We start from the raw sequence: 25949 nt of genomic DNA, 5'->3' as shown, positions 1-25949 counted from the left end.
GGGGCAACCAACATGGGTTCATCAGTGGCAGGTCCTGTCAGACCAACCTGGTGGCCTTTTACGATCAGATCACCAGATCATTAGATGCAGGGGTAGCAGTGGACATAGTCTTCCTGGACTTCCGGAAGGCTTTTGACACTGTCTCTCACCCTGTTCTCATTAAGAAACTGGGGGGCTGTGGTGTAGACACCCACATGGTCAAATGGGTCGCCAACTGGCTGGAGGGCCGCACCCAGAGGGTGGTAGTGGATGGGTCCTTCTCAACCTGGAAGGATGTGGACAGTGGGGTCCCCCAGGGCTCAGTCCTCGGGCCTGCACTGTTCAACATCTTCATCAGTGATTTGGACGAGGGGGTAAAAAGTGCCCTGTTCAAATTTGCTGATGACACTAAGATGTGGGGGGACGTGGGCACACTGGAAGGATGCAACAGGCTGCAATCAGACCTAGAGAGGTTACAAGGGTGGGCGGACGAGAACAGGATGGGTTTCAACACAGACAAGTGCAAGGTGCTGCACCTCGGGAGGAACAACCGGTACCATACCTATAGGTTAGGGAACTCCCCTCTTGTCAGCACGGAGGTGGAAAAGGATCTGGGGGTCATCATTGACTCCAAGATGAACGTGGGCCGGCAGTGTGGAGAGGCAGTTAGGAAGGCCAACCGCACCTTGTCATGCATCCACAGATGCATCTCGAGCAGGTCCAAGGAGGTGATCCTCCCCCTCTATGCCGCACTGGTCAGGCCGCAGCTGGAGTACTGCCACACTTCAAGAGGGATGTGGACAGCTTGGAGAGGGTACAGAGGAGGCCACTCGTATGATCAGGGGGCAGCAAGGCAGGCCATATGAGGAGAGGCTACGGGACCTGAACCTGTTCAGCCTCCACAAGAGAAGGCTGAGGGGGGATCTTGTGGCCTGTTATAAACTAGTCGGAGGGGACCAGCAGGCACTGGGGGAGTCCCTGTTCCCCCGAGCACCGCCAGGAGTGACCAGGAATAATGGTCCCAAGCTGGCAGAGGGTAGGTTTAGGTTAGATATCAGGAGGCGCTACTTCACAGTCAGGGCGGCTAGGGTCTGGAACCAGCTTCCAAGAAAAGTGGTGCAGGCTTCTACCCTGGGGGTGTGTAAGAGGAGGTTAGATGAACATCTTGCTGGGGTCATTTGACCCCAGTATTCTTTCCTGCCATGGCAGGGGGTCGGGCTAGATGATCTGCTCGGGTCCCTTCCGACCCTAGAAGCTATGAAACTATACTGATCCTCTTCTTCCAGCTGTTCAGTGAGCTGAGCCAAGGTGAGGATAGCAAGAGGAAGCTGGCTAGGAAAGCTTCCTTCTACCATTGCCTCATTTTTCAGATGTATCTAATTTTTCCTACTGTGTAAAGGAGAATAGTAACACATAGGGTGGTGTGGGGGAATACTTCCTACATAATGTAGCTAGTGTTAGACCAGCTTATAGGTGGGTTGTGACAGACTGGGCTTCACAACCAAATTTCCATTTATTCATTTTTAGCTGAAAACGCTGACGAATGCACCGTTCTGTCTTCTTACGTCTTGCATAACTCCTTGGCTTACGGAGCTGATTGGTCAAGACTCTCTCCAAGGGATCTGTTGGGTGTAAGACAGGACCCTTCCCCAACTGTCTCTTCTGAGGGGGTAGGAGCAAGAGCAGATCCAGGAGTCAAGAAGCTGGATCTCCAAGTCCAGAACCTGAAGATAGTTTATGAATCTCCTACAGCTACTTTTGATGTAATGTTAGATGAGGGTGGTGAAAACTCTGCTTCACCGGTCAAAGCAGAGATGGGGCCAGACCCTAAGTTTTTGCTTCCTGATGGAAGGGGATTGGACACAAAGTGTGACCAGGCTGAATTGGCAAAGGCTCAAAGAGAGAGCAGCATCATAGCGACATGTTCATTTTATGATAACATCCTACACATCTGGAAATGGGAAACCAGCCAAACTAGCTCTTCAGAGTAAAGTATTAAATATTAATCCCAGTCTGAGAACATACATTCACACTGACATCATTGGAAAGCCTGTCGGATGGAAGGAACAGAAGATTTTTCTCTATGAAGAGCTAAGCCTACAGCCTATGCCCAGTCTCACTTCCATTAGGGTTTTCCAGCTTTTTTTTTTTTATTGCCAGGGAGCTCAGGGTTCTTGAACATTTGCAGACATGCACTGTTTAATTTAAAGCAACTAGAATTTCCCTATTTTGTCTTTAACTCTGACTAAACCAAAATTTTAGTTTCTGCCTTGCTGGGGGATGCAGTTAAACACTGGTGCATCCACTTAATTGTCTACTGCTGTGATTTGTGGTGGGACTGGTATATTTCAAGGGATACTTTATTTTGACATGAAATTCATCTCTCAATGGCTAGCTGCTGTTTGTAAGACTTATTTGCTATTCCCTAGAGACGTAGTTGGATGCCATCTGCCTTTCTCCTTCCACAAAACAAAACTGAACTTTGCTGCAGCACTGAACTTGTTCAATCTCACGAATTATTCAATAACCAGATTTTTTTTTTTTTGTCTGAACTTACAAGGGAGTTTCCATCTGGTGTTAAGGCTTGTGCCTTACTTCACTGTATGATCTGTTTGTAAACTAGCATGTGCCACAAGAAGATACTATGCAAAGTTAGGCATGCTGATAATGGCATCTGCTTACAGTGACCTTTATACAGAGAAATCTCTTCTGGAAGAAGTGGTGTAGATGATGCAACAGAATGCTAGTGCAGCTTCAGTGAACTGTATTCTGAACTGTTATTGTGAGGATTCTGCAATCTCTACTTGGTTGTGTTTGTTTTGTGGTGTTTTTTAACACACCTCCTGCATGAATTACAAGTTCATTTTATCACCATCATTAAGCACTGCTAGTTTTGCCTAGATTATACAGTGAGTTTCTCTGTATTAGAGCTGTAGCAAAGACTATTAAAATGCCAGCCTGCACCAAATCTGTATCCTCTAATACTCCTAGGGAGAGACCTGTAATTCAGGAGCAACCCAGGGTTGACAGCTGTTTCAGATTTAAGGTCAAAAGTCTCCAAATGCTGTTAACAATGTTCATTGGTGTCTTACAAAAATTGCTTCTGGCATTAATAATGCAGTCCTCATTGCTTCCTAGGATGGCTCTAGAACTCTACAAGGTTGATCTGTAAGCTTTTTACTGCAACACATGAGCAAGACATTATATTGCCTGTGTGTTCCTAATTATCTTTCTCCAAAAAACAGCTCAAATTGCTTAAGTCATTTCTAGTTTGTATGGGTTATCTTTGAGAGTTATGATTAGTTTTTTTTCAAAGGGAAGAAACACCAGCAACAAACACAGTATTTGTAACAGTGAACTGAAGTCCAGAACTGACTTATCTTCTTACTGCTGCAGGGCCCTTTTTCTCAAGGGTACACATGTAGTTTGGAACAGCATCTTTTCAAATACTGTTATATGAAGATGCATATCAGCATTGTGAATAAAAGAGCTTTTGTTAAACTTAAAAAAAAAAACCAACCTATTTTTGGATGTTTCTAAAATAAAAGCAACTTTAAATGTAACATTTCCTTTTATTTATAGTAGTTGACAAATACTTTATAAAGAGCAATGGTTCTGAACCGGGGGTATGTGAAGCCTCATCAGGGGGTATGTTGAGATATATATTTCATACATTGTTTAACACAGGTCAAAGGGCCTAAATTGAATTAATTCAATTCAATTAATTTCCCATTGAAAGGGGGTATGTGAAGTCTCACTCTGAGACCAAGGGGTACATTGACTGAAAAAGGTTTAGAACTACTGATATAGAGGGAACTTGTGGAAATATGTTGGTTCTGCTCTGCAGCATCTCTGCTGCTGGATTTGAGACATGCTGCTTGGAATGCTATTGCCAAGTAGGTGCTCACAAAGCAACACCTTCTTTCTGTTTGGTCTCTAAAGAGGTTTTTATTATACATAAGGGACTCTGCCTCTGAGTACTAAGACAAGAGAAGAAACTGTTTAGAGATTAATTTAATAAATGTGACATCCTGGGTGAGGAACAATCAGGATTTATTTTTATTTTTTTTTGTAGGGATGAGACTTTGCCTGGAAATGTGCTATAGTAGAATTGTCTTGCAGACTGAATATGCATCATTGACTTCAGATCAAATCAGGATAGTCTTTTCATCCTAAATCCAGATGCATTTTTGACATCTGTGGTCTCGCTTATGCTGATACACATTTGTTCCCCTACATTGTATTTCAATTGTCTGTTGATGCTCCCACTGTTTCTCACATTTTATATTTAGTCTAGGTGTCATTCTTGAATCTGCATGGGGAAGTAGGGGGGACTGCAGCTGCACCCTGGGTGTGTGTTGTGGGAGGGGGTTGGGCCAGGGATGTGCTCAGGGTGGGCAGTAGTGGTGCTGGGAGCGGGGGTGGGGGCTACAGTGAAATTGGAGTGGCTACAGCCCCCCTCCAAGTGCTGCTGCCTACCTTGAGTGTAGCCCAGACCTGGCCCCAGCCTGCAACTGCAGCCCACCCTACCCTATGCAGATCTGGGGGGGGTGGGGGGGTGGTCATGCGTTATTACCCTTGAGTAGTTAACAACAGCTTTGTCTCAAACTGAGAAAACTAAATAAACCTAGTTTTTAGCCTTTCCTCTCAGGCACCTAATAAATTTTGTTGCTCTACACCAAGGGTTCGCAATGTTTGCACCCAATGGGAACATTTTGAATTTAAAAGAAAAAGCAGTGGGTGGCAATATGAATATTAAGTTTGGAATTTAGAATCCTGGATATGCATATGTGCAAAGTTTCGTTTGGGGAGGGGGAGTAGTAAGCACCACTCCTGTCACTGCGTCAGTCAGACTGACTCAGTCTCATTTTGGCAGCTGTTGCATACAGCCTGTAAAATTTTTTTTGAAGTGTTTCTGTTCTGAGTTCAAGCAACAGTGACAGCATTTTTTGTTGGAATCATGATTTTTACTGATCATGAAAATGCATGCAGGCACTTGCATAAACTATGGGGGATGCCATGGCACTTACGGGCACAGTGTTTGGAACTGCTGCTCTCTATTACGTTTGTTCCAAGCTGTCCACATCCCCCTTGAAATGTGGGACCCAAAACTGGACATGGATAAACTAGGAAGTGTGGCTTGGGCCCTGCCTGCAACAAATATTTGATATTAAAGTCTGACCTGTGTCTGCTCAGGAATTAGTTAAATTAGTTTATTACCATTATTTTTGGAATATCAGGCTTTACACAGGCCAACTTGGTGTCTATTAAAAGCTGATCCTAGTGAAAAGGGCAGCATTCTTCCTTCTGCAAGACATGTCCCTCATTCAACATGGAAACAGCAGCAAAGTGTGCAGTCTTTAAACATCTGCAGCCAGGCAGGAGTGCTCTCAGCGCACGTAGTTCTTAGGGTACAGCTGGAAGAGCTTGCCCTCCTGTGTGGGCTCGAACCCATACTTCTCCAGGTTATGAGGGTCAAAAGTCCCTTCTTTCACATCCTTCTCGATCTGCGGGGCAACGAGGTCCGTGAAGAGCTGCTTGGCGGTCAGCGCGGGCTCTTCCCCCTCAGGAGCCTTGTAGGACACGTAGGGCTTGAGCTTGAATCCCGTCAGGTCCGGGACCACGAATTCGGGGATCATCTCCTGGATCAAGCGAAACCTGCGGCCCTTAACCTTGAAGCCCATCCCCTTGGTGCCCCGGCCCTTTTTGTGGAACCGCGAACCGCACTTGCTGGTGAACTCGGCCATGCGGTCCGCGCCCCGCACCAGGCCCCGCGTCAGCTCGGCGAGAAGCCCCATCCCGGCGACTGCAAAGACAAGAGCGTGAGCGGGGCTGGGGCTTCCCCCCCCCGGCGGCTCCCCCAGCCATGTGAAGGGCGCCCACTCCGGTACCGCCCCAGCCCCCTCACCGCCGCGCTGCCCAACCTTCCTCTTGCCTCCCCGAGCCGCAGAAACCGTCTTACTCTCCAACACCGACCCCCCTGATTGGCTAACAGGGCGGCCACCCATCCCGGCCCTTCCTCTGTTCTCTAGCCAAACAGCGCGGAGAGTCTTGGAGCGGGGAGCGCGCTGGCCAATCAACGCGGAGAGACCTGGCCGAGGTGGGCGGGGCTGCCCTCCCGGGGAGCGTGCGCAGGGGGGAGGGACATCTTTGTCTCTTGACCCCTGACCCTTCCCGGGGGAACCCTTCACCTCCGACCCCGCCTCCTAGTCCCGGGGTTCCCCCCCTCGAGGAGACGCTGGAGAGTCGCTTGGAGCGGGGGGTGAGTCATCGCCTGTCCCGCGCCCTCCCGCCCCCGCTCTCCCGGACGGGGCAGGCGGGTTCAGGCGCGCCCCTGGGTGAGCCCGGGCATCGCCCCGGGCCGTGAGATCCCGGTGAGTGCAGAGCTGCTCCCGCCCCCGCTTTAAGACAGATCTGGCCGGATTTGTCTGTCTGCCCGGGACAAAGTGCGGCAGGTGCGGAACAAAACCAGCTTCCCTTTGACGGGGCTGGTTTCTCCGTAGTGCTTAGCAAGCCTCCCCCTGCCTCGCCCACCCAAACGGCGAGGAGCCGTCAGAGGAGACCTGCCAGGCCAGGGGAGAGCGCTGCATTTTGCGGGGTGGGGGTGAGTGCAACAAGTGCCACTCAAGAACATACACGGGACTTGCCTGTGACCCCGACGTGCCGCACTTGCTGTTCGTCTCCGAGGCAGTGCCCAAAATGTTTGGGTGGATGGTGGGACTTTCATTCTTAAGTGCATTCCACTAACTCTCTGCACTTAAGTTACTTTTATCTATTGGGTTGCTGTATTGTCAGAAGGCTGGCAGTTGTGGGGGTTGTTGTTGTTGTTTTTTAAGAACAGAAAAACTTAGATTTGTGATATCCAAAAGTAAAATTATATTTGCTTTGTCATATTTTAAAATAACTACATTTCTTGTCATTGAATGCTTGCTTAAGGGTGTCTTGAAAGAGTTTCAACACCTTAAGTAATATTCAAAGGGTGATCTCAAGTACTATATAAATAAGTGTTTCTTGGCATATATGGTTTAAAGGTTTCATTCATTAAAGGTAAATAGTTAAAGGTAATGGTCCTCCCAGTTATTGCGGCTTTGCTGTAACACACTCTCTTCTGCCTCTCTGTTTCTTTCTCTTCACTCTCTTTGACTAACAGCAGAGGAAATGGATAGACTGAAGCTCATGTTTCTTCTTTTATACCTTCAACTGAATTTTACTGTTGAAGAGCATTTGTTGGTATACAAATTAAGACAGCTTTTCTTTGAAGCTTTGGAAAGAGTGTTAACTTGATTTCATTACCAGCTGGGTAACTATAAAATGTACTACATAAATAGGCACCCTCTAGGGGAATAAGATGAGCTAATATTCATTGTAGAAACAGAAGTCTTTAGTCATCATACAGCGCTGTGAGATTTTTGCAAAAAGACCTGTAAATGATCTATGCTTAAAAGCATTATACAGAAAATGGGATCACCACGTATTAGAATTTACTAGCGCTGTCTTGACCTGGTTTCTAACTTGATTTCAGGTCTATGCTTAGAATTGTGCAAAATGTTGCACCAGGTCTAGGCTCTATAATGATTATAAAAATTGTAGTAATAAATTTATGACAGTGTAAGGAAAGAGGCTCATGTTTTTTGCCTCAAAACTGAAAATGATCAGTGATTGCTTTGCTGGAATTTGTGGTGGTTGTCTGCTGACTCATGGATGCAATTGGCTAGTTACTCCCCTCTGACTATAAGGGAAGTTAGTGTAGTTCTTAGGTGGGGACAGAGTGAGGGCACACATGTAATCTAGGCTTTGGAATGAATCTTCCTTGATGGAAAGAAACTGTAGTCTAGTCTCATGCTGGAATGGAGTAAACATAAGGTTAGGAGGTTGAGGTTTCATTTTACAATTAACATGTTACTAATACACTAGATCCCAGAAGAAGTGAAGGCTAATTTTACAGCCTGTTCTGTGTTTGAGGCCTTGACTTAACAAGGAAGAATTGTATTTTTCTTCAATCAAGTAAGGGTGTGTTAACATTCTAAATAGACAAATGAATTTTGTTTTTAACCAAGCTGTTTTATGCTTTAATACAACTGCTTTATCCTTGACTTATTTTATCATGAGCTAATTCAGGGGTAAAGCAACCCCATTAGTATGGGTGCCAGTGTAGCACACACAGGCATTTTGCTTGGCACATGTGCCTCAGGGAGGACAGTGGAGAAGAGGCTAAGGCTGTGCTGCCAAAACAAGGATTGGGCCCCTTGTGGCTCCCCCGCCATCTGCCCCTGGCACACCAACATCTTACAAATTGAGGTTGTATGTGTTTTTAGCACTCTACCCAAAAACATTGCCAGCCCCTCCTGGGCTAGTTAACATGGCTTAGTTTAACACTGTTCGAAATGTGGGTATTTTTTCCCCTTAGCGAAGACAAATGTTTGCAGACTTTTTTATTTTTTATTTTTTTTACATTTTGCTAATTATCCACTCACTGGTCATTAGAATTAGTGGAAACTGGGTATGGAAGGCTTTCTGGCCCCTGGACTGTGTTTGAAATAAACTTTCAGAAGGTTTAATTAATGCAGCAAAACAGCCTTGTTGTGTTTCCTTTCAGGCTGCCCATTAGGCCTTTGAGTAAAGCAGTAGAGTATGCAGCTTGGTTACCTTTCAAAGAGCTTCATAAGCTGTCATTATTCATTATCCTGTTTGCACTATTTCTTCCTTGAATAGCTGGATGTTTTTTATATTTTTTCAAGAAGAAAAAGGAAGGTGAAGACTAATGCAGCACTTCTATTAACTTGTCTTGTAATGTCAAATAAATAAACTTGAAGGATTAGTTCTCAAATCGTATTATGGTATTGAATTATAACTTCAGGAGTAATTTGGTGTCATTTATTAACTGTTATTTTCCTTTTGATTTTCTTTTTTTGTACCTCCGTCCCTTGCCTAGACATGGATGACGAGAACAGCAGCAACAGCATTGAGGTATAGTATGTATTGGGTTTTTTTATTTAAGTTTTGGTATATTCAAGTGTTTGCAGTATATCTGGAAGTTGGAGTTTAACTTGCCCAATTTTATAGCACGTGGCTAACTTGTTAAATAAAAATGTCCTTGAATATGAAGCTGTTCAAATCTTAAGTTGTTTTGTTTTTAACTCCTTTCAAAACCGTAAAGATTGGCCTTACCGTGCTTTCATTTTTTATGTAAAAGCATGCAGAACTTTTAATAAAGGCAAGGCAAGGCCCTGAGTGGGAAGTTCTTATTCCCATTAAAAATAATATGCATTATAATTATACAAATGTAGATCAAAGCAGATTTATTCAGATATCTGCTTTAGTAGTCACAGCTTAACCACCTGGGAAAAATTATGCATTTACTGTATATCCTCTTGGCTAGTCATCTAGGAAGGCATTGGTAAAACCAGCTGCAAGATGATGATCTCTATGCTGATGACACATGCAGGAGGATATCATAGTACCAAAGTAAAATTAACTGTAACACCAGTTAAGAAGATAGAATTACTGATCTGCAGTTCCTGGGAGGCACCATGAATCATGAAGAACACTCAGGGCACACTGCAGTCTGAAGATGGTATTTCTTAGTGAGAGAAGGTTGAGACCGTGCTAGACTTCTGGCTGCTGTTGCCCTGTGGTATAACCCTCTGGACTACTTGCCAGAGAGGAGAGGTTAGCAGGGGAAAATTAGTAACGACTAAACTACTCGCTAGTCAAAATGCAGTGAAACAAATCAGGGCTCCCTGTTCTCCAGTCTCTACAGCCTCAGAAACTGGTGCCCACTATGAGCAAGTGGAACATTAGCTGGTGTAAGAAGGATCTGAGAAGGGAATTCTTGGCCTTAGAAATAACATTAGAAGGCCTAAGTTAACAACTATAAAAATAATACTTACATTTTTCTTTTATAATATGTATAATTTAAGACAGCTTCACAAATTTATCCAACATCTTCTAAGAAGTAGATGAAATACAGGGGGGGTTGAAGGAATCACTGCAGCTGTCAACTGCTGGGAGCGCTGTTATGATGCTGGGCCTGAACAGCGAAGGAGTCCACCTGTTACCTTGGCCCTTAGTCATTCTGATGCATTTGAATGCGTCTTGTCCCAGTATTTGGAAAAGAGAAGAAACATTTTCTTTGCTCCCTGTCATTCTTGAGCCTCCAAACTGTTTTGAGGTTAGAGTAGTTCTGCTACAGGTGTGGGCTGCTGATGTAACGAAAAGGTTTGCCCTGGTATACATCTTGGTGTACCCTACCCCTGCATCTACACTGTGCATGTCTCCAATCCCCACTAGTTTTGGTTTTAGTACTTGCTTCCTCTGTGTGGCTGTCAAAATGATAAAACTGACAACATTTTCGCTGCTGCTTGAGAGAGCTGTGAATAATGATAGAGGTAGTGGAGCTGTCCACACTCAGACTCAAGTACTCTTCATTGGTTCACATTCAGGAAACTAGATTTTTAATACTAATAATGGTCAGCCTCAAAAACAGTGTTTTGTGGCTGGTCACTTTTTTTTCTGTAATACCCTGTGCTTATAAGTAGAAGGCTAAACTTGGTAAGGTTGGAGTTTTGTTGGGAGATCAGTGTGAGACTTCTCTGTGTAATCTTCAATCCTAATTTCAGTGGTGGTTTTTTGCTATTCATACTTTAATGCTTTAAACAAAATGTAATTTGTTTAATTACATTGCTGTTGTTACATTGCTATTCTTATTTCAATGCATTAAACAAATTACATTGATATAAAAGTTATTCAAGGTTATATTACTTTTATGTGGGCAGTGCTAGACCTATAATCCTTAATTAATGATAGTAGCTAGATATGGTTCTGCAGAAAAAAAATGTGGCTGATAGGACAAAGTACAAAAGTTCCAATTTTAGTCACCCCCTCCTCAAATCATAGCATGTTTATTTCATGCATGTTTAGTGTTTTAGTTCAACTTTTAGAAACATGCGGTCTTTTGTTTAAAGAAGAAACACTGGGGCAGGGATACTGTTTATAAAATCACGTTAGGTTTCCGTTTAATAAACCATGTTGTTTGTTTTCTAAATTGTATAGCCCGTGTGCTTTCCTGTCCTTTGCAAACACATTTTCCTGTGTCAGAAAGGAACACTGCAAAAACACAGTTTTTAGGTGGGACTGAGGAAATGTTGATGACGTGGTTTGGTTTTGGAAAATAGCTTTCTGGCCTTTAGGCTACTCAGATTATTTTGAAAATAGTTATTTTAGGTGGAAATGAAAGGAGCTCTGAAGCAATACTGAGAAGTTGTTGACTTTTGATAAAAGTACAAGTTTTGGAATTTGTGACTATGGCAAACCACTAACTTTAATTATTTGTTAGGTCCTTTATGGTAGTTAACCTGCAGTTAGTGAGAAAATAATTTGACACCTAAAACCTTATTTGATGAACCCACTGTCATCTTATTTCAGACTTAAGTCTTCAAGTTTTGGAAAAATGCTTTGACAGCTAAGAGGATAACAACATATATATTCTTTTTCAAATATATAATTTGTAGGGCTGTGCAAAATTTCACCTGCAGTTTCATTTTGATGCTGTTTCAACTTGTTTTGAGCTCCAATAGCAAAATCAAAATGAAATGGAGCACTTTGACACAGCCTCAGAATGAAATGAGGCAAGTCGAAATGTTCAGAGTTTTGAAGCTCAAGCTGGGCTTGCCTGCAGGGAAACAGAAACTAAAGTAAGGAGAGGAAGGGGGAAGGAGTGCTCTTATTGACTGTGTAGCTGGCCAGTGACTGTCACCCTTTCCTGAGGCCGCTTCTAATCCCAGTACTCTGGGGGCAGGATGGAAAAACTGCATAAAAGGCAGCATTGTGTGAACCCCCCTGCTTTCTGCCTTGGTGTCAGTTGAGTGAGGGTGCACCTTAACACACACACAGTGTCACCCACCCATGTCACGAGTTTTGCCATCAGCAGCTAGAGGTGCAGGGCCCCAGAACCTGGACTCCCCCTGCACCTATCTCCTTGATAGCTGGCAGCCTTCGTGGCCACAGCAGGGCCTAGCAGGCCTGCAGCTTTCACCCCCCTGTGCCCCAAGACAGACACGGTCCCACAAGCACCCGTGTCATGAGTTTTGCCTGTCAGCAGCCAGAGGTGCAGGGCCCCAGAACCCAGAAGCCCCCGCACCGATCTCTTTGGAAGCTGGCAGGCTTCGTGGCCTCAGCAGGGGCTAACAAGCCTGCAGCTTTCACCCTGCTGTGCCTTAACACACACACTGTCACCCATGTCACAAGTTTTGCTTGTCTGCAGCTTGAGGTGCAATTTCCTCCAAACCCATGCGCATATCTCTTGGAAACATGGCAGGCTTCATCCTCAGTAGGGGCTAGCAAGCCTGCAGTTTTGAACCCGCTCTGGCTTAACACATACATGTGACATGAGTTGTTTGTTTGTCTGTAGTTTGAGGTGCAATTTCTCCCAAACCCCTGCACATATCTCCTTGAAACTTGGCAGGCTTCACGTCCTCAGAAGGGGCTACTATTCCTGCAAGTGTCATCCAAATCAGGCCAGAAATTACAAATTATAGGTTGTTTTGAGCTTCCCCATTAGCCTATGAGCGAAACATCGAAACAGCAAAACTGTTTTGAAGAAACGAAATGGAACAGCAGTTTCGGATTTAAATGAAATTTGAAACAAAACACTGATCCATTGAAACGCAAGTCGAAACGGAACAGTGCTGTTTTGGACAGCCCTAATAATTTGGTATGTATGTCCTCAACCACATTAAGTGAAGTGTATTAAATATTTGTAAACTTGTGAAATAGTAGACAAATTGTAACATTCATCACAAAACCTTACAGTTAATGAATATTTATGATTTTTTAAAGCTTCTCTGGGGAACTAGTTTTCAGCTGTAAATGTCCAAAACTTGGGGTTTTTTGAGCTAATGAAACTGTGACTCCTCTGTGGATAAGTAATTTTGTTTCTCTACTTCTGGAGATCATCCAAGAAGGCTTCTACAACTAAAAAGTTAGGTGAACAAATTAAACCTTGTAATGGAACACAGATTGCCACTCAGTAATTAAAGCTCTAATGTCTGCTCCTAAAACAGAACAGAAAACTGGGGACAAATAATGTAATTCGGATATACAACAGGAGAGACTTGTATAGTAACTGTTCAGGATTTCTTGTACTGAAGCAGGAGTTATGTTGAGAGGGGGCAGTATTAAGTGTGGCATAGGAAAACTTCAAATGTCTGTACTTTTGAACATTTAATATTCTTTAAAAAATGATATTAAAAAAGTATTTTTGTAAGTTAAATATATTGCCAGCCATACACACTTCTCAAGTGGTTGTCAGTTTTCTTAGTTGTTTTTTAAATCAAAACCTCTTAATCATTTTGAGTATTTTCTTGGACAGGAAAACCAAAGGGTCTCAATGCTAATATACAAGCATACCTTGGAGATATTGCAGGTTCGGTTCCAGACCACCGCAATAAAGCGAATATCGCAGTAAAGCGAGTCACACGAATTTTTTGGTTTCCCAGTGCATATAAAAGTTATGTTTACACTATACTGTAGTCTATTAAGTGTGCAATAGCATTATGTCTAAAAAAACAATGTACAGACCTTAATTAAAAAATACTTCATTGCTAAAAAATGCTAACAGATGGAAAAATGGTGCCGATAGACTTGCTCGATGCAGGGTTGCCACAAACCTTCAATTTGTAAGAAAGGCAATATCTGCGAAGCGCAATAAAGCGAAGCGCAATAAAACAAGGTATGCCTGTATGTACTTAGAAAATAAGGCAGAAATAGTTAATGAGGTAGAAGTAGTGAGGCTAGTCTTTAAGGGGCAGTACTAGTGGAACATATAATCTGCTAGAAAGCTCTTCTTCCTTTGTGCTGCTTCCAAGCATTGATGAGGAACTAGTGAGTTCCTTACCTTTAGCAGTTGGTATTCAGACCTTGTAAGAGATACGAGAAGTCTGTACTGGTACACGTGATGCATACATGGTCTTTTAAGTCTTGTCTGCATATCTCAGGTTTTTATGATGTCACTGTTGTTCCTTTTGCATCCTGAAGGACTACCCACATTTTCAGGTCTGTATGAGATTACAGCCTTCCTGCTTGTGTCTGGAGAGACTGTCCACACAACTCCACTCTTTACTGGTGTTCATTTGTTGGGCATGCTTGCCTACTATCATCATTGGCGCAAGCACCATACAAGAGCTTTTCTTTCCCTTGAGGATCTAGATTTCTTCTTTTTCTTCCAATCTTTCCCCAGGAACTGGATGAGTGAGGCCAAAGGCATTTTTCACTTAAAAGTTTCTTCTTTCTATTCAGTGATAACAGGAATATGTGGCATTATACATGTTCATGTAACCAGTATTAACTATCTTGAGCAGTAACAGCTGGAGCTGTGCACATCCCCAATATGAGCTTATTGTCCAGGGGAACAGGTAAATGTCTAGTATGGTTTGATCAGCAAGGATCAATAAGGTCTCTGTGCCAGTGTGACACATCTGTGGTGTCCATGCAGCTTTCTTGCACAAGTGACTTTGAATCATGCTGGTTCTTCTTTTGGTCTAGGTTCATTATGCCGGCAATATAGAAATGTTATTTTTAGAGCAGTTATGTATCCATCATTATTGTACTTTCTGCTAGACCAGGGGTTCCCAAAGTTTTTATGCTGCAGCCTGTCAAACTGCCACCCAGAAGTGGCCATGGCCCGCCAAACAGCGGCCCAGCAGTCACAGCCAATCGCGGCCAGAGTTTCCAACGGGAAGACAGGTAAGGATACCCCCAGGGTGGGGGGGGTGGGCCAAACCCTGTACTGGCTGGGGATTGAGAACCCCTGCTCTAGACCACACTTACCTAGTTTCTTTATTTGGATGTCATGCATACAAGGATCAAAATTCAGGTCTATCCCTTTTATTACTATGCCTGTTAAAAGGCTTTTCTACAACCTTACTCTTCTTGGGATTAGAAATTGCCTTCTACCTTTCAGCCTACTTTTGTTCATGGCCAATTTACACCTGTTAATTTTTGTGTCAGCACTTGTCATTTAGTCCTTCTTCATCCTTGGTGTTTATCCTACTGGTGTGTTTATGGAGAACAATCTTACCCTGTCTTGGGTGTCATTTTGCTAGAGTAACAAGCCAAGTTCTTTTAGTGTTCTTGCATAGACTAGGTTCTCCACAATTGCTCTTCTGGTAGTGGCCTTTCTAGTTTTTCATTTCATGAATAGTCCCTCGTAGGAAAAAGCAAGATAGAGAAAGATGTCTCATTTAACTGGAGGAGTAAAGAAATACTTTTAATTCTGCTGCATCCATGAAGAATCCCACAGATAGGTTTTTTCCTTTTTAGATCCCCCTTAAGATTCAGTCCTTCTTCTGGTGCTGGAAGACTAGTTTGCTTGTTTTTTGAACTCTAATATATGGCAGAGTACATGTGCATTCTTCTACAAACTGCTAACCATGGATGTCTTCTCTTTTTGGGACCCAAATCAAGAGAAAGAGTTTACTTTTATTGGTTAGCCTGTTAAACTTTAACCTGTCTATGCTAGGGTTTTAAATTGTTAGTTAACTTTCATGAGCATGTATTTCCTTGTGTACACTAATCACCTAAGAGATGGACCATGACCCAAGTCCCAAGGAAATTATCAAGATTCCTGGTGAAGATTGTTGATATTCTTGGAAGAAAGGTGTTATAATAGTACAGAATATTATTTTTAAGTGAAACTGTGAGGCCACTAAGTACCATATACCTATTCCAAAAGGGAAAGTGTTTATTATTTAGTAATATTACATGTGTTTGTCACTATGCAGTCTGGGCAAACTTTCTTTTTTTTTTTGCATCACCACTATTTATACTTAAGAGGAACAAAATTCCTTGATGTCTTGCAGCTTTGAAACAGACTTAGAACAATAGGTTTAATTTAGCCTCTGCAGGAAAATCCTTTGATTGGCTGCAGTGGCTCAGTATTGTATGTCATTTTACTCCCAGTTTCATGTCCTTATGAAGCCTTTGATGTAATCCTGGAACACTTCCTCATGCAAAACAAGAATTGATGTCTGTAATAAAAGAATATTGGGAAAAACACACGGTCTGAGATTAAGCTTATAATAATTCTGAGGTGGAATAACCCAACTATTAAATGTAGACAGATATATTGAATCCATGGATGATCTGTCAGTGGAACACAGTCCCTTTGCCACTATAGAGAGTAGGATGCTTTCCTTTGAGCTTAGGAATGCTGCAAAGTTGCATTTAAAGGAAGTTTGAGTGGTCATGGACATGCTTGTGAAGAATGCTTTAAGTCCACCTTTGGAAAGTGTCTGTCTGCATAAGCTTATAGATAGTTCCAGTATCCTCAGAGCTTTGCCAAGCTGCAGCAGGCTGACATTCACGAGACAGTTGACTCAGTTTCCTCAGCAGCTGCCCAGAAGGGACATAAAAGACAGCCAAGGAACACACTGGACTTGTTGGCTGGGAACCATCACCTTTCCTTCTGTCCCTGCATTCAGTATCTGGGGAATGCTGCTTTCAGAGTTGCCTTAATCTAGCATTTGCTCAGTTCAGAGTTTTTTGTCCCCTGGTACCCTTCAGTGTTAAGTTAATTGATTTTTTTTGTTATACAGGGTTTAACCCTTAAGGTTTGTACATTCTCAGATCTCCCATTTAACTTCATCAGGAGTGTTGATTATGCTATTGGTTACTACGGTCTGCCATCCTAGGATGTTATTGGATCCTTGATTCTATCCAAAACATAGAGCACTAGTGTCCAGGAAAGCTTTTCTTCATCTAGGTCTGCCTTGGAGCTTGTGTTAGTGTTTCTTTCAAATATATGCTGCTCTGTATCTCTGTCATGTCAAGATCAGATTGCTACCTTGCAGTGCTCTCTGAGTAGGGACGCTGATTAAATTGACACAGATACCAACCCTGGTGCTTATTAAGTAGCCTTGCTTAGTCGGAGCACATGATCTCAGTGTCCTGCTTGCCTGCTGTTGGTTTGGAGCTCAGCTTAAGGTGGTTGTTGACTATAAATCCCTTGGATCCTGATTCTTGGTCTTACATCTCTTCTCTCTTAGGTGGCCATAATTGCGGTCAGCACAGGGCTTGTGCTTCAGGCCCCTTGGTTTAGAAAGCAAGGAGCTGGTTGTTGATGTAATGTTCTCTTGGGGGGTAGGGGGTGAAGGACTTGCAACTTACTTCTCATGTGCAGGACCAAGCTAGCTCAGATCTATTGGTTATGCCATCAAGGGATCCTGCAAAACCTCTGTTTGCCCAGGATTATGGGGAGGGAGGAAACTAAGGGTGTGAAAACTGCTGTTTAGCTTTGTTTTTAATCTCCTGTTCTGTTTCTGGTTTGGGGTTTGATGGAAGCTGCTACAGCGTACACTATTTATATGCATACTGGATACACACATAATCCACTTAACTGCATAACGCAGTGCCAGGCCTGGTTTTGTACCTGTTGCTTACATTGCAACAACATCCCATCCTCTGCATAGCTTAGTGCTTCCCAACCTTTTCTTCAGCATAACCCCATTTCCTCAGCACGGCCCCTCACTCGGAATCTGCAGGACCACCCCCCCAGCCCTGCTGGTGCCCCCTACCTGGGTCTGCAGCTTTCTGCCCAGCAGCACTCAAGTGGCATGGCTAGAGTGGAGACGGTGGAGTGGGGAGGATACATGCTACACACTGTGGGCTCAGGTCTTCCTGCCCTGCTGCCCTCCCTCTGGGGGCCTCTGCAGCCCACGTGGTCCAACAGCTCTGTGCTGTTATTAGGAGCCCCACAGTACCCATGCTGCCATGGCGAGGTGCTCCCTGCCTGCCCAGAAGCAGCAGTGGCTGTGCTGCAGAGTTGTGCCCCCTGCTGCTGCTGGGTGGGCAGGGGCTGCCTCGCTATGGCAGCACAGCTGATGTGGGGCTCCCAGCAGCTGCACTGAGCTTCCCCACCCTGCTCTGTTGTGGATGATTTGGGGGGAGGGCAGCTGGGTGTGGAGCCATGATCCCACAGCAGGCAGCCTGCATCTGTCCCCACCCCATGCACAAATCTGGGAGCATGTGCCCCCTCATGCCCTTCTCCTTGGGCGTGCACATAGTGGTAGGGAGTCAAGCCACCCCCTCCCCCCAGCCAAGCCACCTGTGCCTCCATCCTCCCCTAGCTGGTCCCTGCATCCCTGGCCTGGCCCTGGGGCCCATGCATGGGCCTGGCTGGGCAGCACCTGCAGCCCCAGGCCTACCTGACTTCTTCCCTCCCTTGCCATGAGGGTCTCGGTCTGCCCTCTCCCTGCCCCATAGATCTATCTGGAGGGGCTGTGGCAGCTACTCTCCATGATGCCTGACTGCCACGTGTATGTGTTTGCACGCGCATGTGGCACCCCCTGCCTTATCACCCTCCTCCTACTCCCTCCAGCCACAAGGAGCCCCTTGCAGGCTGCAACTCTGTCAGCCTGCAAGGGGAACCCACCATTTCTGGCATTTTTCTCCTTTAAAGGAGAAAATCTGTGACGGTCTTTGCGACCCCTTTTTTTATTGTCATGACCTGCCACCCTAAATGGGGTCATGAACCCAAAGTTGGGAACTGCTGGCATATCTGTTAAGTCCACAAAGCATTTAAGTACATGGCATCTTTTATCCGCTACCTACCTTGTAACTTAATTGTACTCTAGTAAACTGTAACCATCCATTTTGTAACTATTTGTGCTTCCCTTAACTGAGCCAGAGAAGGTGAAGGGGAAATATCTTTCAAAGGGCTGACGTTAGAAGCTTGGAAAATGATGGCAGATGGGAACCTGATTAGCTTAATCTCCCCTCTTTTTCAAGGTTTCTGATAGTAGTTCCAGCAGTAACAGTTGGTTTTGGGGTGCCAGTATCACAGCACTGATAGAGCTATATGCTTATTTAGCTCTGTGTGTGTTAAGTTCAGATAAATGCATTCTCTGGGTAAGTGCATGGTCTCTTTCACTTCCTTTTTCTGTATGGAAGTACTCTGTCTTGAAATACTTATAAGCAGAAATGAATAAGAAATTGTAGGACTGGATCCTTTCTTTACAGTCTGGGTGGATAAAAGAAAGATGCTATGTAAACGTAAGGGAATTGCACTACATAAATTGAATACCTACATTCATCTGTGTATGCACCAGATATGGAGAGAGTAAATTTTTTTGCAATGTATGGCCTGTCTTCTAAAGAGCTTTCATTGTCGAGATCTTTCTCCTTCAGTTACTAACTATTACTTTTTCTTTTTGGCTTTAGGCTCGACTTTCTATAGGCATAGATCTACGAACACGAGTTCTTCAGTTCGTAGAAGACCGAATGCAGACCACTATGGTAATGTACAGCTTTCATTGAGTAGATGGAAGATAATGTGTGTGTATATAACTGGCTTATATCTTCCTCCTTATTCCAGGCCTTCTCCTGAGGCTCAGTCTGAATTTGTGTGCACTCTATGATCTTGCACTGTACCGCCATATGTAAGACAGGATTTCAGTGTTGGTTTTTGATTTTGCTTGTGTGCTGTCCTCACACAAGCAAAGTGTAGTGGTTCTCAACCTTTTTTTACCAGGACCAATTTGTAAACATTGATGGCCAGTCCTAACTCACAGTCCCTTGGCTCTGCCAGTGCCCCTCATTCCTGACCCCCAGCCATGCTGGTGCCCCTCGTAGGTAAGGGGGCCATATACTGGGACCCATGGACTGCAGCCCCATGCCTGCACAAATCAGTGTCCCCTCTGCCTCCCCTCCGACATGTCGTCTATGACCCCCCCCTTGCCCCGTGGACTTACTTGCAAGGAGCTGCTCTCCATCCTGCCTGGCTGCCGTATCCATGTGCAGATGCACATGGTGCCCTCTGCATCCCACTCTCCCCAGCCCCAGGTAGCCCCTTGCAGGCTGGAAAGGCTACCAGTCTGCAAAGGGAAATTCATGCTTTCCCACATTTTGCTGTGATTGTTCACAACTCTTTCAAATATTCTTGTAACCCACACTTGGGTCACAACCCACAGGTTGAGAAACACTGGTCTAGTGGATCAGTTAATTGGACTGTGATAAGTGACATAGAATCTCAGGGCTGAATGTTTGGGAGGGACATTGGGGAACAGTTTAAATGAAAAAATGGGGTACTTCAAATTCTATTGTAGTTGGGTTTCTTCTTGTTTTCAAAGAAACATCTCTGAATATGCTCTAACAGTGGTGATGCGTAGAGGGTGCATGAGGGTGAGAGCATGCTGAGAGTGCTGGTGCACCCTCTGACAGGTGTCATCAGCCACAGGGGACCGTGTCCCCCCCCCCCCCAGTTACTGACTGGTCCCGGGGGTGGGGCAAGTGTCTCCTCTGACTCAGGCACCAGTCACCCACGTGCTTTGACCTAGTCCTTAAGTATTTTGTTTAATATTCTTGTAGCTGCTGTAAGCCAAACCACATTTTTAAAAAACCTTTACATTACTCTTTTTCATAACCTTCTCCCACAGCTGACTGGAATAGTGATTGGAGCTGCAGTCGCATTGTTCCTTATAGGGATTGTCGTGTTTGTTGTTTACAGAAAAGTGAAGCAATCTAGTAAGTACCCAACTCACTACCGATGCTTTAAAGCATAGCTGTCTCCATGGTTTCCTTTCTGTAATATTTCCATAATGTAGTGTGGGAGATCCTAATATAGGTAGTGTGGAGGTAACAATTTATGCAGGAAAGTAGCCTTTGAAAAACATGGGGGTTGTGGTACTGACTGTCAAAGTGTGAGGTGCTCAAGCTAAAAATTAGGACTATTGTTAACGTGTATGATTAACGCAAGAACAGATTAATGTGTTAATTTTTTTTTAACCAGTAATCCGTGGTTCTGGATCTTGTGCCTGGGCTGCCCTGCCCTGCTGCCATTACTGCTGCTTCACAGGGCAGCAGTGGCAGTGCAGTACAGTTGTGCAACAGCCTGGGTGCAGGCGCCAGGCAGCTGCAGCAGGAAGGGGAGAGAAGGGGGAGTTGCACCCATGAACAGCCTCCTACCCAGGGCCTTGAGCAGCCAGGCTGGCAGCACCAGGGGCTTGGGGAAGGTGGTGCTGAACTGTGGTGGGGCTGCCTGGCACTCTTGGACCCCACGCCTCAGGCTCAGGGTGGGTTGGGCCTGCCTGGGAGCTCTAGCATGAGCTGTTTCCAGGCCCACAAGTCCCTGCACATCCCTAGTCCTGGGGAGTGGCAGCAATGGTGGCCCCATGCCCTGTGCTTCCACAGAGGTAGCCACTGCCAGCGGGCAGGGGCGGGATTCCTGTGGAGCCATGTGCAGGCCCCGACCTGCCACATGCCTGGCCCCAACCCAGTGCTCCCTGAGGCTCCAAACCCCAGTGCCAAGCTAGGCAGAATTGTCACTCTGCTCTCTGTGCTTCCTCGACTTCTACCAGGACTCAGCAGGTCCAGCAGCTCTGTGCAGGTCCTGGCAGGAGCCTGGGTTGCGTAGGGAGGAGAGCGCTGTCTTTGTCCAGCACTGTGATGGCAGTGCTGGGTGCGGCTTGGGCTCTAGTGGCACTGGGCTGGGGATGGGCGTGCAGTGTGGCATGGACCGGGGGCTGCAGGAGGTAGCTCTGTGGGCATCTTGCCCCTGCCCGCCTGCAGCAGCTGCCTCTGTTGGGGCACAGGGTACGGGGCCATCATTGCTGCTGCTCCCTGGGGGCCTGGGCCAGGGGGCCTGGAGGCAGCTTATGCCGGAGCTCCCAGACAATCCCGACCTGCCCTGAGCCTGAGCCTGAGCCGTGGGGCCTGAGGGTGCCAGGCAGCCCCATGGTGGTGGCTCCATTTGGGTCCCAGCAGGATGCAGGTTCTGGATGGCTGTAGCAGGAAGGGGGTGTGGGGGAAGGGCACTCCCACCCCCATCCAGGGCCCCGAGCAGCTGGGCTGGCATTACCAGGGGTTCGGGGAGGGCAGCGCTGGGCTGCAGTGGGGCTGTCTGGCATCCTTGGGCTTGGGGTGGGTCAGGACCACCTGGGACCCACTGAGGAAGTAAGTGGAGAAGTTTGTGCCTGGGCCGAAGTAGCTGCCCCCCGCCTGGGCTGCCTGCGACTGCTGCTGCTATAGCGAGGGTGGGGTGAGCCCACTGCCGCTAGGGCTGTGCTCAGGCAGGAGTGCACCCTGGGCCTGAGGTGGCTCTGTGCCGACCCTGGTCAGACTGGGCATCCTGCCAGGGACTGCGAGGGTCCCCCCTTCCCCTGCTTCAGATCCCCTTGTGGGCAACCCCCTTCCCTGGGCTCCAAACCCCACACACACACCCATAGCCCCCCACACCTTCACAAATTTCCCCCAACACACACCCCACACCCACCCCCCAACCATACAAAGTAGCTTCATAATTTTGCATAATTTTGAATTTTGCTGCTGATAATTTTGTGGGTTTTGCTGTGTGATTTAAAATTACAGTTAATTGTGACTATTTTTTCTAATCGCGCAACTAATCATGATTGAACTTTTTAATCATTTGACAGCCTTACTAAAAAATAGATGGGTTTTGTTTCTTTAGCACACTGTAATCTCCTCAGTGTCAATATTGGTATATAAATAACTCAGAATAATAGGGAAATCTCTCTGAGATTGAATGGGAAAGAAGTGCACTGTTAAGGACAGATAACAGATCCACTAACCAGTCAAAACATGGATTATGTATTTTCCGGCTCTTGCTTTTCCTGGTTCATATTGAAGTCCAAACTGTCCAATTTAGAATCATAGAAAATTAGGGTTGGAAGGGATCTCAAGAGGTCATCTCGTCCAACCCCCTGCTCAAAGTAGTGCCATCCCCAGCTATGTCATCCCAGCTAAAGCTTTGTCTAACTGTGTTTTATCTCCATCCTTAGAAGTTTTTACTACAGCCTTTTTGGGTAGCTTCACCATCCTCCTAGTGAGAGAGTTTTTCCTACTGTCTAACCTAAACTTCTCTTGCTGTAACTTGAGATTGTTTCTCCTTGTTCTGTCATCTGCCACTGCTGAGAGCAGCCTAGATCCACCGTCCTTGCCACCACCCTCCAGATAGTTGAAAGTTCTTATTAAATCCCCTGTTTTCTCTTCTCCAGACTAAATGAGCCCAGTTCCCTCAGCCTCTCCTCAGAAGTCATGTGCCCCAGTCCTCTAACCATTTTCACCACCCTCAGCTGGACTATCTCCAATTTGTCCACATGCTTTCCTTAGTGGGGGCCCAAAGCTGTACTCCAGATGTGGTCTCACCAGTGCCTAACACAGGGGGATAATCACTTCCCTTAGTCTGCTGGTAGTGTTCCTATTAATGCAGCCCAGTATGCCCTTAACTTTCTGTGCAACAAAGGCACGTTTTGGGCTTATATTCAGTTTATTTTCTGCTGTAACCCCCAGGTCCTTTTCTACAGAGCCACTGCTTAACCAGTCAGTTCCCAGCCTGTACCAGTGCATGGGATTGTTTTTTCTTAAGTGCGGGACTTTGCGCTTGTCCTTACCGAACTTCATGAGATTTCTTTTGGTTCAGTTCTCCGATTTGTCTAGGTCTCTGAATCCTGGCCCTGTCCTCCAGCATATTTACTACTACACCCAGCTTGGTGTCATCTGCAATTGTTGGTCTTCTGTCATGTTTCAGATTGTAGGTTAAAATTAGCTTTTGATACTCCCTAATATAAAATCCAAAAGGCATTAACTTGATACGGGTATGGTTCCTTTCTAAGACAGAAGGATCCTAAGTACTGCAGATGGAGCTATAATAAAAAAACACTTACCTGAACAAAGCACTTGATGCATGCTGTAGAGGTAGAGAATATTCCTCAGTTAACCCCAAAGGGTAGAACAGAGCTTGGAAAAGCCTTTTGCTTCAGTTCTTCATGGCTCTGATTATCTGTGGAAATGTCATTTACTTTCATGGTTTCTTCTTGCAGCATTTGTCTGCCGGCTACCTTGTTAGCCATTCTACATTTTGACAGATCTAGCATTCCTTTTCCAGACTGAAAAATGTTCTTGAACTTTGTGGTACAATTTTCTTTCCTCCTTTTACTGTGTATATTTTAATGCATTGAATAAATCATAGCTTGACTTTTATTATTACACAAGTTATGGTTGCTTCTAGCAAAGTGATAAGTCCAAAAAACATGCAAATGACTGCTCTTCTGCCCTCCCTGTATCAAATAGTACTGATAGCTCCTAGTCTCTCTCAATCCTTTTTTGATTTTTCCTAAAGAGCTGCCTGAGCACACTTAAGCATTCCAGAAATCACTGCAAATGTTTTTTTGAGGTGTTAAAAACAAAGAGTAAACATTTTAATCACATTGATCATATAGGTAAACGTGAACTGGCCAAAAAAAGCTATTAACCATCTTATGCAATGTAAATTTAGCACTTAGTTAATGATTTTTAGTTTTGTGCCTTGCAGCTGTTTGAAAATAAGGCTGAGTTGGGAGTGACCTGGGTTTGTTCCAGAAGACATGAGAAATTAAAATGTCCTAGCTGTGAACTTTAGCTCTTTTCCCATCCTGCATCTCCTTCTGGGCTGGGCTGTATTATAGATGTGCAGCTGTCATTCCTTATGCTTCAGTGACAAAGTGTAGGCAGCAGTACTTGTGTCATAGCTGATTTGGGGCAGGTTTCCTTAAGAGCTAACCATACTGTACCTTTTTTGCACTGAAGCAGGGTTTGCTGTAGATCAGTGGTCTCCAACCATTTTGTGGGCCCATGCGGCCCCACACCTGTGCTCTGGGAAGAAGCTGCTCTGGGCTGTCTGCTGCACCTGGAGCACAGGTTGGGGGCAGGGACATGGGCCCCCGAGGTCTCCGCTGGACTGCACTCAGCAGCAGAAGCACCCTCCACACACCCCTGGACCACAGAGACTTCCAGACCTGGCCAGGCCGGGGCCCAGTGCCGTGTTTGTCTGCCTGCCAGGCAGGCATGGCTCAGTTCAACTGTGGTATAGAAGTGAAATTGGGCCTTGGCCAAGCCCAGCTGAGTCTGGGACTCTTCACGGTCTAGGAGCATGTTGGGGGGCGGGGGGATGAGTGTCTCGCTGCTGGGTGCATCCTGAGCACAGGTTGGGGGGGAATGGCCCCCAGGACCTCCACTGGGCTGTGCCCAGCAATGGGAGTCCCCAGTTCTCCCCCCGCCCCTGGACTGTGGGGAGTCGCAGACCTGGTTGGGCTGGGGCCTGACGCTATGTTTGTCTGGCTGCTGTGGCACAGAAATGGGATTGGTCCCTGGCCCGGGCAGGTCTGGGAAGATCTGGTTGTCCAGGGGCGTGTAGGGGGGTGGACTTTTGCCATTGGGTACAACCTGGTGGAGGCTTCAGAGACCTGTGCCCCACCCCCATTTGTGCTTGGGGTGAGGCAGCTGCTGCTGTGGTCTGCCTGCTGTACCCGGATTACAGGTAGGGGAGGAGAATGGACCCCTGGGGCCTCTGCCAGGCTGTGCCCAGTGGCGTGAGCCACCCCCATGTGTCCCTGGACAACCAGACCTGGCTGAGCTGAGGCCCGCCCCCACGTGAGTCCCCACTGCTGAGCTGAGCTGCATCTGCATGTGGCCAGCTTGCAGTGGGGTTTGAGATGCAGCAGCAGCTGCCTCTGCTGCTTCCACCCCTGCAGAGATTGGGGGGAGCCCCCTAGGCTCCAGTCCTTCCACCACACAGCTGGGCTGGAGCCCCACTCATATTTTCCTGCTCCAGGCTGGGTTGCACAGTCAGTCACTCACCGCGGGGGCCTTGATCTGCCCCCCCTCCACCTTCCCTCCCACACAGATTGATCTACTGGGGCTGGGGTGGGGAGTGTGCATGCATGTACTCCCAGCTCTTCCCCAGCCTAGGATCAACCAAAAGAGGCTCCAGGATCAACCTTTTGATCAGGATTAACTGGTTGATGACCACTGCTGTACTTAGTGAGGGTCTCTGAGGCTAAGTACAGACATTCAAAAAGCCTGTGACTGAATTGATTAAATTTTTGCAGATTAGTCTAAACTGTGTAGATTGAATTGATTTGCAAGTGGATAGACATTCATTCACTTTTGATTCCAGGAATGGAGGCACATGCCTGCAGTGG

General features: G+C 45.8%; 2 protein-coding genes across 8 annotated transcripts in view; one reads left to right on the top strand and one right to left on the bottom strand.

The window, feature by feature from the left end:
* Positions 1-25949, top strand: part of PNPLA7 (patatin like domain 7, lysophospholipase) — a 283100-nt gene that overhangs the window by 15510 nt on the left and 241641 nt on the right. For 4 of the 6 annotated variants that reach the window (XM_090022996.1, XM_090022991.1, XM_090022990.1 and 1 more), the window contains 3 exons: positions 8912-8946; positions 19195-19269; positions 20409-20496. In XM_090022996.1, coding sequence (XP_089879122.1) covers positions 8912-8946; positions 19195-19269; positions 20409-20496 — 198 coding nt within the window. Of the gene's footprint in view, positions 1-6091; positions 6354-8911; positions 8947-19194; positions 19270-20408; positions 20497-25949 lie in introns of those variants that run through there. The other 2 variants (XM_090022992.1, XM_090022995.1) reach the window with 2 other exon arrangements.
* MRPL41 (mitochondrial ribosomal protein L41) lies at positions 3532-5977 on the bottom strand. Of its 2 annotated transcripts, none has more exons than XM_090022998.1 (2): positions 5904-5977; positions 3532-5785 (listed from the first exon to the last, which is right to left on the bottom strand). In XM_090022998.1, the coding sequence occupies exon 2, from the start codon at positions 5775-5777 to the stop codon at positions 5370-5372; it is 408 nt and encodes a 135-aa protein (XP_089879124.1). In that variant the 5' UTR covers positions 5778-5785; positions 5904-5977; the 3' UTR covers positions 3532-5369. The 2 variants fall into 2 exon arrangements, with proteins under 2 accessions (XP_089879124.1, XP_089879123.1); XM_090022997.1 differs by having other exon boundaries at positions 5888-5954.

The sequence above is a fragment of the Crocodylus siamensis genome, chromosome 11 (genome assembly GCF_052110815.1).
Source record: "Crocodylus siamensis isolate JL-2025a chromosome 11, ASM5211081v1, whole genome shotgun sequence".
NCBI lineage: Eukaryota > Metazoa > Chordata > Crocodylia > Crocodylidae > Crocodylus > Crocodylus siamensis.
The sequence above is the reverse complement of the archived record's forward strand: the minus strand, read 5'-3'. Positions and strand labels throughout refer to the sequence as shown.